Raw genomic sequence first — 14,049 nt, forward strand, 5'->3', positions numbered from 1 at the left:
GCCATGAAAATATTGCTACTACTTAAAGCAGTACTATTTTTGTCAATCAAGACCTTCCCAGAGGAGCACTTCATAATAAAGCAATGTAGCATTCTGCATGAATACAACCATGCTTAAAGTGGCTATACGTTTATTGCATGATTGATGGCTGGCTTGGGAAGTGCTGCGTGTAGCCAGTTTTGCAGACTCAGCTGAGCTTAGCACCTGATTTACATATCTTCTCCAGAAATATTCTATTCCTCTACCCTATGTTTAATCCTTGCTCTGATGACTTTTTAAAAAACCCATCTATGTGACCTTCCGATAAATGCTCAAATATAAATCAAAGTTGTTAAATTAATATTTCTTGCAGTTTTCCAATTTTACCCTTGCTACACATTGAGCTGTTATTGCTATGAAAAGCCAAAGATTCAAATTAAAACAAAGGCCACTTTGATGTGTTTTATAAGGGTTTTCAATCTGACTGGCACCTGGCAAGCAGCCCTATCTGTATCTTTCACCAAAGGTCTAGAGGGTGGCTTGGGGCAGGAAGGGAGGGGACTACTGCAGAGAAGCGGGGAGCAGAAAGCGGGAAGATAAAGGTGAATAATGAATCTCCAGCACTTGAAGGAATTTCCTCTGCTGAACTGAGTTTTTGCCCTCTGGTTCAAAAACAAAACATCTGCCTATGCCGAGAGCTCTAAATTATTACCTAAAATTAGGTGGCTGTTACCTTTCAAATCTGAAGGTGTCACACTGCCAAATGTCATGAGTAGAGGGCCAGAGAGATAGCTCAGCAGACTAAATGCCTGCATAGGCAAGTGCAGGGATGGGGCCATATCCCCCGCACCACAGGCTGTGCCAGCCCTGCCTCCAGGGCATGCTGAGCCAGCCACGGAGACCAGGCTTGGGGGCACACACTTATAACCCCAGTGCTGGGGAGGCTGAAAACAGGAGGATCACTATGAGTCCTAGCTGTGTAGTGAGACCCTGCACCAAATACATTTAAAAAAAAAAAAAAAGTCATGAGCAGGAAGTCAGAAATGACAATATCATGTGGATGATTGTTGAAGTGGTTACACACTGAAGCCAAATAGCAGGCATTACTCAGAAAAGACAGACTGTAATTATGTTCTGAAAGTAAGATTATTAGAAATGCTTCATCTGGTTGATTCTAGAAACGTCATTTCCTGTTTTCACCAAAACTATCTACAGTGACTTCATTTAATAAATGTATTAATGTGATAGATCTCAACATGAAGCAAAGTTAGAAAAAAAAGTGCTTATTTTTAAATCACTGAAAAGATATTCTGGGTTGGGAAGATAGCTCAGTAGAAAAAGTGCTTGCCTTGCAAGTGCAAGGTCCTAAATTCAATCCCAGAACCACCAAAAAAAAAAAAAGAAAAAAGATATTCCATAGATTTAAACACTCATTTTCAACAAAAATTCCTACAAAATTAGGAACTCAAGGACATATTCTTAACATTACAAAGGCCATCATAAGCTGAAACCCAAGGACAAAAAAAACAGCAAGATTCTTGCAGTATTTTCATTAAAATTTGGACCAAATTGAGAATGCCTAATTGCAATTATTATTTAACACTGCCCTACGCATTCTAGCTAATGCATTAGCACAGAACAAAGAAATGAGAGCTATAATTTCTGTAAAATAGGGGATAATATTGTGTGTATAATTACATATAAAATTAGAGCTTTTCATTATATTAAAATAAATTTCAAGCAGATTACAGAGTTAAACATAAAAACAAAACAAAAAAGATATAGGTATATATTAATTTATTGTAGACTAGAGAAGGGATTTACAAGGATAAAATCAATCATAAAAACAGAAACTGATTCTGCTTAATAAAAAGGGCAATCTAAAAGGCAAACAACAGGGCCGGCCAAATAGCTCAGCGGATTAAAGCACCTGCTTAGGCAGACTCCAGGGCCCAGAGTTCGATCCCCATTGTGCCATTTCAGCCCTGCCTCCGGCACCCGCTGAGACAGAAATTACAACTGGGCATGGTGGCATGCGCCTGTAATCCCAGTGCTTGGGAGGCTGTAAACAGGAGGACCATTACAAGTTCGATCTATGTAGTAAGACCCTGTAGACCCTGTACTAAATACAAAAAAAATAACAATAATAACAAAATAAAATAAAAAAGGCAAACAGCAAATTTAGTAAAATGTCTTCAGTAGAGACAAGATGTTTTTATTAAAGCATCTCTTTACATTTGGAATGAACACTTGCATACCAATAAAATGGCAGGTGGCGGAGCTAGCAATTCAAGATAAGGTGTTCACAGTGGAAATATTTTACAATCATTAAGTTATATGCAGTACCATAAACATTAGCTAGGTGCTTTGAGTGCTTACATTATCAGGTATTATATGTGGCCCTTTCCTTGCAATGCACATTGATGCCTTACAGAAGAGTATTGATTACATAAGCCTTGAGAAGATTACTGATATTCAAATTAGACCAATTTTCTAAATGAGGACATTCAGAAATAGAGAGATTAAATAACTTGTCCAAGTAAATGGCAAAAAAAAAAAAAAATTCTAACTCAATTCTTTCTTGGTCTATATTGTCTATATTACTCCAGCTTGAAAGAAATAGCTTTGAAAGTATTAATAATATGAAAGAATTTTAAAATTCTGGACCATCAATAAAACACATAAAGTTATATTTTAAAATTAATTTTATTGGTACTCTTTAGATACATATAATGATAACATTCTTCATTGGGAATTCGCACTTGTGCATAATATATTTCGAATCCTCTTTTTCCCCATTTCTCTTCTCTTCAACCCTTTCCCCCATTATTTAGAAAACCTCTGTTTCCACTTTTCTCCTTCCTCCATTCTCTTTTATTCCCTTTTCCTTCCTTCTCTTACCTCTCACCCACCCCTCCCATTTGAACTTTTTTTTCCTATTTCCCAATATCTGCCATCAATTAGGGCCCTTATTTATGCTTTCAGTTCTCAAACAAAAGAAACAATGGAGTCATTAAACAGGTGGCTAAATTATTTCATTTAAAAGTATAGTCTCAAGGTACATCCATTTACCTAGAAAGTTTTCAAATGTATCCCTCTTTATGGCAGAGTAGCACTCCATTGTATTTAAAAACCACATTTTTTTCCTATTTTTTAGGGAAGGGTCCACTACTAGATGGGACTTGTAGTGATTCTCCTGTTTCCAGCCTCCCAAGTGGCGGGATTACAGGCACGCGCCACCATCCCCAGTCTCAATCGCTTTCTCAGCACACCCCAGGGGTGGGGATGGCATGGCAGGCCAGGGATCGAACTTCTGCCCTTGCGCCTGCTTGCAGGCCCTTTAATCCGCTGAGCTATTTGGCCTGTCCAAAAAAACCACATCTTCTAAAATCCATAAAATTCTAAAGTAAACCAGCATGTTTAGGAAAATCTTTACAATTCCCATGAAATAATGATTACTGTCCTAAATATCAAAAGTGCTCTTGAAAAGCAAATGGAAATGGTCTAGAAACAACAGAAAAATAAGCAAATGTTATGAACAGGCAATACATAGTTACAATACCCAAACCATGAAACTAAAGTTATGTAAGCCAAGTTGAAGAAATGCAATTTAAAGGACACAATGTCATTTCTTAAACATGGTATTTTTAAATGATGAAAATTGTAATAACCAATATAACATGGATGAGGTTTTCACTCACTAAAGGAATGCTCATTAAAAAGCTGCTAAATTAATCAGGACTGACTTAAGACAACATAGGCTGTGAACCATATTTTTTGAAGCAATCATCTTTTAGAGCTAGAGCATAATAAGGAAACAATGGTTAAAGGGTATATGGTTTCCAATAGACAGGATAGGGTGGGAGAGATAGCTCCGCAGTCTACGTGCCCACCTGGCAAGCGCAGGGACTCTGGTTCAATCCCTGGTACAATAGTCCATGACAGCCCTGCCCTGGGTGGGCTGTGCTGACCACCGAAACCAGGCATGGTGTCACATGCCTGTAATCCCCAGTGCTGGGGAGGCTGAGACAGGAGGATCACTATGAGTCTGAGCTGTGTAGCGAGACCTTGTACACCCACCCCCCCAAAAAATAGGATAGATACCTGCTGGAGACCTACTATTACAGCATATAATACTAATGTATTATATACTGTACTTGAAAATTGCTAAAAGATTAGATTTTAAATGTTTCATCACAAAGCCATGATAAATATATGAGGTAATGGGTAAGTTAATAAGCTTGATTTAATCTTTCATGATGAACACATATATCAAAACATACATCAAATACTATAAATATATACAAGTTTGATTTGTCTATTATAGCTCAATAAAGCTGGAAAAATTATTTTCTTGTGATATCTGCTGACAGGACCAGCTCCACCCTTATGAGTATATGTATGATACTAATTTTGTGCATCTGTACAAAGCATGTTCTTACACTTAAAGCAATATAGTGTGATGTCATTAATTTTAACACAGGCCATTTAAAATTTCTCTCAGTCCTCCTCACTGTTCTCCAAATTTTTTTAGTTCGGAGTATTAGCTTTTCAACAGAAACATTACTAAACTTTGGCTCCAAACATCATGATCTATTCACCATCAATAATAACACTTTAAAGTGGAAAGTTTCACTATGGAGTTTACAAAGCAACTCCATGTATATTATACTATTTAATTTATATTAAAACTGAAATGGATATTGGTACCACTTTTCAGAGGAAAACTCTTCTCGCAATGATCCAATGTCTTTGTATTTCATCCTGACAAAGCACAGTGCAGGACTTTCCCCAGTTTCAAGCACTATTTGCAACATGCCCTAACGATAATTGTAAACAATGTCCCAGAACAAAAAGAAATATTTTGCTGGCCTAAATAACTGCTTCAGTTACCACTGAGTTTTGAGGGTCTGTATAGAAGCTTCTAATTAACATCTTATCACTTGTCTTAATTAGATCTGTTATCACTTGTCTTTTATTAAACATATGGTCTTCACGGAAGTTCATGCAGGGACTCTCAGTGCATACCTCTGGCCCCAAGCCCACAGCGCTGGTTATGAGGGTCCTTCAGGAGAGCAATTTCATAATGCTGCCATGTCTGCCTGACACTACTGCATATTCTTGAGTTAAGCAGTCAACTTGAAATAAAATATCATAGCACCACGACTTTTAAAAAATGAAAAAAAAAATTGGCTTCTTCAAGTGTTGTTGAAATTCGTGACTCGTGGTGTTTGTTTGGTTTTTGGTTTTCAGAGACAAGGTCTCGCTACGTAATTCAGGCTCGCCTTGAACTCCGCATCCCAGGTTGGCCTCCAACTCACGGTAACCCTCCTGCCTTAGCCTCCTAAATGACAGGGGTATATACATGCAACACCACACCCCGCGTTGAATTTTTATTTGTGTTAAAAATTTTATTCTTATGTGATCATTGGAGTTTTTATATGCTTAAAATTTTAAACAGTAAGACAATACAAACTACGAAGTAAAATGCTTAAGTGCATCTCCAACTCAATGGACCAAATGTTTTACTTAATTTTAACTTTAAAATTAAAATGTATTCATACCTTGAATTGTTCATTGCTTTAAAACTACAAAAAATCAAGAAAATAAAAATTATTGTGCTTCATTACACAACTATTGCTGACATGTTCCCAATGAAGTAGGTTGTATTTTGCTTGTACTTACAACTTTATGGAAATGTAGCTGTAAGCTTTTTCGTGACCCACAAACCATTTATTTCAATCAGAAGCAATAATGAAATCTCTTCCAACTATGAAATGTCACTTAGTCCTTGTGTAAGACAGATTGTATGCTTGATGCCTTTTGGCATGAGCTGAAGTTACTGGCCCTTAATAGTTTTTATATTGACAACAAACAAGGATTCCGTTCCTTTTCCCTGGATTCCCAACTCCAAATCAGCAGTGGATATGAAATAGCATAATTTCATAGAACTTAGAAAATAACCCATGAAAGCTTTTCCCTCTGCATTCCTAGTAATAATAATGAGCTGTCGCTGCTGCCAAGGCCTTGGTGCCATTTCTAAGGTTACACAGTTTATGACCTTGAAAAGCTGGCGCCAGCATCCCTCTTGGTGTGTTCTCCTCCACCCTGGCAGCACGCCTCCCAATGCTCACAACAGCCTCGCTGATCTCAAGGACCGGTCATATGATCAAATTCACCTTTTTTTTTTTTTGGTGCCAGGGATCAAACTCAGGACCCTGCGCTTGCCAGCCAGTCCCTTAAGCCACTGAGCGATCTCCCCAGCGCAGATTTACCCTTCTTAAAGACAATTCACTTTAGATCACATTTCCAGTGACCTAGAATGTGAGCTTTTACAGAATCTGGAAAGAATTTCATTTTTATCAAAATACATTTTTTTCTTTTCTTCACATCGTATACTGTATATTCTACCTGACTCATACTACACAATTCTCTCAGGAGAGGGCAGCCTTATTTCTACACTTCTGACTTTAGTAACTTTCTTTCACACAAGAGAGAGGAAGGGAGGAAGGAGTTCAGCTACAACCCTTTAAGATGTGACACAGCAATGTGGGAAGAGATTTCTAAGAACAGCAGGACAAGCCAGTGCCAAGACCTGAGGACACCGTTATGCTGCCCAGATGCTTACTGACATTGCGTGTCACTCAGCATGCTGGTGCCTGAGCACGCTCACTTAACTCCTCCCAAGCAGGGACACAGTGATTACCTGCGGGAGGACACAGTGACCGATGCCTTGTTTGTCGCAACTACTAGGGAATAGACTTTGCATTTTGAAAAGTCTTTTGGGTTTTTTTTTTTTTTTTTTTTTTTTTTTTTACCCAGGATGCACTTGGAGGGCATGGGCTTGGCACCACTGCAGATAATCCAAAGAGTGTTTACAGGCACAGACTCTGAAAGTGCTTTGATTATGCATTATAAGTGATACAGAATCTTCCAAATGACTCTTTTAAAGATCACAATCTAACTTTCAAACTCTAAATTTTTAAATATCATTATTTTAAAAAATCATTTTCATTATCATATCCTCAGGCACACAGAAATGACTGAGCATTAATTCGACTAAAAAAATCTACAGTCAATTTATTACCAAATACCCATAAGGAGACTTAGGCTAGCAGGCTTGTCTGCCTTCAGCTCCTCTGTATCTGTGTGTGTGTGTGTGTGTGTGTGTGTGTGTGTGTGTGTGTGTGTGTGTGTAGGCTGTGATATCCAAGCAAACCTAAGTAATAGCCTACAATGAGGTACTGAGCTAAGTCCTCACCATGAGCCAAGATGCTCATCTGGAAAACGCTCTTTTCTCAACATCCGTCAGTAGCACAAAGCCTGCTTTCAGCTGGCGAAGACAGCAATATACCTTCCCCATTCCACCTCACAGGTACATCACTTCTCCAGCTCCCTACCACAACTCAGTCTACAGGGATCTCTGTCACCTTTTCCTTCTACAAGCCCTCATGCCAGCCCATTAAACTGATGAGATATCACACTGCTGAGAAATACTGTGTGACTGAAGAAACTACCTTCAATGTATTGGTGAGGCATTTGTATGTTATAAGGTAGAAAATGAATTTTCTAAAAATTCAGAGGCCTTCGACCTCAATGAGATTTTCAGGAGTCCTGTGATGCCAGCAGTGTGGGGCATATCAAAATATTTCTTCTAAGGTGAAGGGTAGGTTTTTACACCTGGTCTCTCCTACAATAAAGAGGCACAGTCTCCAATATGCATATTTGGATTTTGGACACAACACATTTCACAAGTAAATGTGTTACTCCAGCCCATTTACTATGTGAATCAAAAAGCTGTTAGTTTTGAGAGGGGCCCAGAATGTGGAAAGGCTCTGCAGCAGGTCCACGTTGCTCTGCCACTTGGGCCAGAGGACCCATCAGATTCAGCAATGCTTAAGGTGTCCATGGCAGGGAAGGGGGCTGTTTGATGGGCCCACTACAGATGGATCACAGTACAGGCCCTTAGAATTTTAGATCAAGGCCCTGTCATTCCCTTCATCTTAGATTTCTCACCTGTAAACTGTGAAAGAACAAATTTCTGTTGTTTGAAACATCTAGTTGCTATTTTATAATTCATTTTGTTAATGATTTCTGGCCTCTGAGAATGAGCATCTCCTCATATTGTAATCTAAATGTCCTACAGGACCAACCCTTTAAATCCAAGTCTTCCTTCAATCACTTTTAAGGAATAAACATATTTTGATTTTATATGCTATTATTTATACTCAACTTTCCACCAAAGTTGACATTTTTACTATTTAAACAAAAGTCAAAATTTTTATAATCCTTGATTTAGGAATAACCTTCCACTTGGACATGGTGCAGCTACTACGCGTCAAGTACGGGGATCGCTATTCCACATACAGCAAGAACTGTATCTGTCTGGCTCCCTGCAGTCTCACCCCTAGAGCTCCATCCATGGTGTATGGTCAATATTTGGTAAGTGGAAAGAGGGAAGGATAAAGGGAAAGAAAAAGGGAGGAAGGAAGCAGCAAGGGAGGGAAGAAGAGAAAGAGGGAGATATGATTGAGAAAGTGGACAAAGAAAGACTAGAAGGACACATGGACAGATGAACAGATGAGTGGATGTGGGAATGTCTACTGTGTGAAAATCCATAGATAATAAATGGGAAAGAGCAAGAAAACAGTAGCCTCACCACCATCTGATCTCCTCTCCTTCCTATCCCTTCCTCCCTCAGTTTTCCAGTAAAGGACTTCTAACAAAATATCCTAAACAGATCTAGGCTGGGGATAATGTTTGAGTTAGAAACATTGAATTTGCCAGCAGTAATATCCCAAAGGTGAAAGAACTTCTTGGGAGGATTTTGCCAATATCTTTTTTCTATGTCCTTTTTCTGTATGCTCCACACATAGAAGTCTTCCTGCCACCTTTGTCTCTCCAAATTCCCTCATCTTGGGACATCTCTCCAGAGAAACCCCATCTATTGCCTTATTATCACTGAGTATTATTAATTAATTCAATTTACACTAAAGCGTGAAGGCAGATTAACCCTCCTACAGCATTATTAAAGATTATACTACTCAACCAGTGTCAATGTGACAAACAGATATATTTAGTGAAGAAATTTAGAAGTCTCCCCCTGCCTACCCTAGGACCCACCTTTTACTTTTTCAGCTCCCCTAGAAATAACAGCTTCACAGCCCCATACCTGACACACCTCTCCCAAATCCCACATACAAGCACTGTCATGACCAAATGTTATGCATAATTGATGCCCTGCATACAAACATGTAAACAGTATTGTGTGCATGTGCATGTGTGTGTGTGTGTGTGTGTGTGTGTGTGTGTGTGTGTGTGTATGGTCATGAATAATCCTATGAATTCCACTGTGTAATGTCTATAGGTAGCCATAATTATAAACATTGGATCACAGCATTAAAACTTATGTGTTAGTACCCTTGTGTTTCCTTAAACCTCTAAGCTTTCTCTTGCTTACATCATTTGTTCAGAAAGGGGGAAAAGGAACTCTTCAGGGGAACCCTTCAGGTTCCCTGTGTCCTCACTTTTCTCTGTCCCTTAAGTGACTCCTCAACCCCTTCCAGTGCTCGGAGCACCGTTCACCTCACCTTCTCTATGCCCTTGTTCTCTTAAATCACCTCCTCTTGGCCGTATCTTCACTACCTCCTCTCCTCTGGCTTCCTGCCACCAACACACATGCTCTAGTTTCTCTTACTCATAAGGTATAGAACCTTTCAAAGTCTCCCTCCTTAGTTGTAATCTTAGTTCTATCTTCTCAAATGCTATTAAAAAGTGGAGCCTACCCACCGCCTGCATTCTCATTGGTCCCCACCCACCAAGGTTCCAGATGGTGTGGTTGCCATGGCCCAGAGATTTCCATTTGTGTCCTACCTGATCACTACCTGATCTTTCTTCACGTTCTTCCTTAAACTCCTGCTGTTTACAGAGGCTTCCAGAGCACTCCCTACTTCCTCCTGCCTTCCTACTATCTCTCCACTCCCTGATCCCATGTCCTTGGTCCTTGCAAATGAACTTGACCACACCTCCTGTTCATGGTCTCATGTGCTTCCCATCCAAGACAGCATCCCCTTTCTTCCTTATGGCTTATTCTAGTTTATGTCTGCCCTGATAGACTCTAAGATCTGTGAAAGGAGGGCTTCTGAAACCAGCCAGCCACAATAATCTGGAGCCCAGAAGAATGCACAGCATAGAGAAGCTTGGTTAAAACCAAGTTTTATATTAAAAAAACAAAGTTTTATATATAATATATATATATATGGGAATACACACACACACTCCCGTTTTACAAAAGAAAAAATGAAAGCACTTAAGCTAAACGCAGAGCACACAAGAGATTCATCCAGTGTCCTCTGATTTCAAGCCTAGTGATCCTTCCAAGCTTCTGATTTTCCACAGCTCTAGACTTTCTTTGGGAAAAAAATGACAAAGTTTCATTTTACTAGCAGTTTACTTATATTTTAACTTACTGATCCTTGAACTAGGAAACCTTGAGACTTTTTCAGGTGTTTCTTAGGAAAACATGTCAACTTACACTCCTCTGTAAAAGCCTCAGTATGCCTGCCTTGAGCATCCTTGGTACAATCCATGTTGAAGCCATCTAACACACTCATCCAGGTACAAAATCACAAGGACAGGTGATGCAAATGATTGTCAAGGAGATTGAGCTGCTCTACCAAGCCAAATCCTATGTGTACATAATGACTATTACACATTCTGATCATGACAGACTAAGGAATCTAGAAAAGCTACATCATAGATCACATTTTAAAGAAAAGGTTCCTAGCACATTCGTAAGGGACCAGGCTGAGTCAGAAAACAAATTCCTCAACAATTTAGAATCAAAAGAAGCAACGTACATACAAGCAACACATTCCAAGTGAACAACATGGTCAGCCTCTATACTCAGCCTGTGTGCATTAACTTTATTTTAATTCCTACATCAGTGTGTATCACTCCTTACAACAAAATCTGTCAGCACTATTTTTTCTTGGTCCCTAAGAAAGCTTCTATGAAGGGGTTAATGAAAATGTATCTGCTCTCATTTTATTTTTACATTGATTTGAGGAGAATTAAGAGGTAGAAAGTGAGTAGAGGCCTGTCTTTATATCACACATCATTGTTATGGGATTTATATAAAAACAAAGTTGACTGAATAATGCTTTCTACAGAAACCAAACAGTGCTGCAGTGTGAGGTGCAATTTTCACATACAAATCTGACCTACAAAAATGCATTGCCAGGTCACTCATTGATCTGAAGAAGAGGCCACAGTTCAAAGCCTCCATTCAGATGCTGCATGTCATTTAAGTCCTCTTCAGCTTCTCAGTTTGATTTGTGAGCTAAAATGTGTTCTTCATGCCTCTCACCTCCCCCTCCCCTACCCAAACCTTTCTGTAATCTCTGCTATGTCACACAGCAGTTTTGCTGAAGACTACACACACACACACACACACACACACACACACACACACACACACCTGGGTCACTGCGTCCTTTTGTGGCCACAACTTGAGCTGGACCCTCACTGTGGGCCCATGTACTGTGCCACCCAGCTCAAATCCATCTTACTTTCCAGAGGGTTAGTAACAGACGTCAAATTGATCTCACCCTCCTGGAGTCCTGAACTAAGTTTCCGTACTGCTGACTGGAGTCCTTTCACCCTCAGTAGACACCCTCTGTGCTGACTGGCAGGGAAAACTGTTTTCTTCCTTCCAGCTTCTCAAATGCATCAGTGGTACAGAGCAGGTAATTGCAACACAGGTTTAATTAGAGGCAAACCATCTCCCTGGCCTGTCCTAAAACATATTGCATTCTCAGGCAGCCTCTCTCACTTGTCCTCCTTAATGCAAGACACTAGACGGACGTTACAGCTCTGTCTACCTTTGCACAAAGCTTTCACCCGAACTTCCTGAAACCCATGGAGAATGACATTCACTGAAAACCACCTTAGAATGGAAACCAATTCCAGGACCCAGGCCACCCATGTGACATTTAGATCACCCTCCCTTCCTCATCACCGTGATAGGCTGCCTGTCCCTGCCAACTGAATGCTCTCCCTGGCTTCTCCAGGTGTTTATTTTCAGGGGGAGGCACTCCTTCCATAGCGCTCCAGGAAACCCTGCAGGTTACCTGTGCTTTCTGCCTAGCAAGGACTGGGAAAAAAATCTGTTTTTTTTTTTATTCTATTTTAATCTTTTATTTATTTATTTATTTATTTGCAGAACTGGGATTGAACTCAGGCCCTTACGCTTGCCAGGCAAGAGCTTACTCTACTGAGCCATCTCCCCAGCCCCTAGAAATCTGAACTGAAGGGACTGAAGCAAGCAGTAGAGAGCAGGCTGGTGTGAAACTGCACTTTCTGTTGCTTAATTATTCAAAGCTAACAGCAAATTTCACCCTTTCTCACAGAGCAACTGTCAGAACTTATATTCTCTCTCTCTCTCTCTCTCTCTCTCTCTCTCTCTCTCACACACACACACACACACACAGACACAGACACACAGACACACAGACACAGACACACACAGACACACAGACACACACACACACACACACCATGGGGAATCTCTTTGAGGACCAAAATGCCACTTTCGTGTGTTATTCCCTCCTCTCCCAAATGCAGGACCACTCTTGGAGAAGCCACAGTTGTGCCTGCTTCATCTCTTCTGGATCAGTAACAAGTCAAGCACTGACCCTCCGACGCCCACAGCCAGCCCTGTGGCCCTGTTATCTGCGACGTCCTCAGCAGCTCCTTATGCCAGCATTCTTACTCTCACGGAAGGGGTCTCTAGTGGGCCCACACGTGCTTCATGTTCCATTGACCTTCCCCCTCCACTCGCCCCCATGCTCTGCTTAATGGTACGCTTCAACCTGGACTGATTTGATGAAAGTTTACCAATTTTCCTTGGGAGTTTCTCAAAACTCAGAAAATAAAGAAGGAAAAAGGAAGGTCGAAAATAATGTAGGTAACTGTTAAGACTTTCTTTTCAGACCCAAATACTACTATCGTGCTACCGAGGCATCAAGAATTCCTCTTTGCCCACAAATCCAGATCCTAACAGGTGAGCCCCAGAGACTGTGCTGAGACTTGGTCCTAGTTTGGAGTTAGTATCGGGTGTGGGATCTTGTCTTTCCAACCACAGACGGCGCCAACAAGAAGGAAGAAAGAGAGAAAACAGAGGATAGTCCCAGCCACCAGAAGCATTCTGGCATCCCCTCTTCTGCCGCGCCCCGGCAGAAGCCGACTGGCCGGCCTCTCCCTATCCCTCGTGCGGCCCCGACCGCCAGGGCGGCGCCCACTTACCTTGCGGGAGTACGGGGGCTTGCTCAAGTGGATGCCGTCTCGGACCAGCTTATCCCTGATCATGATCTTCAGCTTGAGTTTAGGGTAGCTCACCAGCTCCCTGCTGCGGGGGGCGGTGGTCTGGGCGCGCGGGTCCCCGCGGGTGCCCTGGGACACGCCGCCACATGGCTCCCCCCGGCGGCCGGTGGGGACCGCGTCCACGGGCGACGCGGGCTGCGGCTCAAGGGTGAAATAGAGGCCGGCGGCGGCTGCGTCCTGCTCCCGCAGACGGCGCACGGCCTCCAGGACGCGGCGGCGGTGCGCGGGCGCCAGCACCCCGATGGCATCCAGGTCCGGGTCTCCGATCTGCTTGCACACCTCCAGGTCATCGTAGCCGTTATCCACGAAGGACTCCGCGTACTGCGGGAGCTGCAGCGCTTTCAGCCACTCGTAAACTATGTTGGTGCACATGGTGGGGCCGGGGACCCCGCCGGCGGACACCCTCCCGTCGCCCGAGAGGCACCAGCTCGCCGAACTTTAAATCCTTTCCTCCAATGGGGAAAAGAAATCACAGTAAAGTTTTCCGGCTAAAGCAGAGTCGGGCCGAAGAGCGAAGCCCTCAGGAGAGGCGAGAGAGGGCCAAGCTCGCGCGCACCAAAGTGAATCCCAGAGCAGCAGCGAGCTGGCGGCACTGGGCTGGGCGACCGCTCGGCTGCGCGCCGCCCCTGGATGCGCGGCCGCCGGGGGAGGGGCGCGGGGCGGGGCGGGGCGGGGGCGCAGGGAGGG

The 14,049-nt window shown here is 42.1% G+C and overlaps 1 protein-coding gene across 2 annotated transcripts in view; it reads right to left on the minus strand.

The window, feature by feature from the left end:
- Samd5 (sterile alpha motif domain containing 5) overlaps positions 1 to 13,927 on the minus strand; it is a 47,193-nt gene extending 33,266 nt beyond the window's left edge. For both annotated transcript variants that reach the window (XR_002818981.1, XM_004645483.2), the window contains exon 1: positions 13,285 to 13,927. Coding sequence is in view for 1 of the 2 variants with exons in the window: in XM_004645483.2 (XP_004645540.1) it covers positions 13,285 to 13,734 (450 nt within the window). In the remaining variant the exon portion in view is untranslated. The remainder of the gene's footprint in view (positions 1 to 13,284) is intronic.
- Positions 13,928 to 14,049: the final 122 nt, after the last annotated feature.

This window comes from Octodon degus, unplaced genomic scaffold, assembly GCF_000260255.1.
Source record: "Octodon degus isolate 3935 unplaced genomic scaffold, OctDeg1.0 scaffold00229, whole genome shotgun sequence".
NCBI lineage: Eukaryota > Metazoa > Chordata > Mammalia > Rodentia > Octodontidae > Octodon > Octodon degus.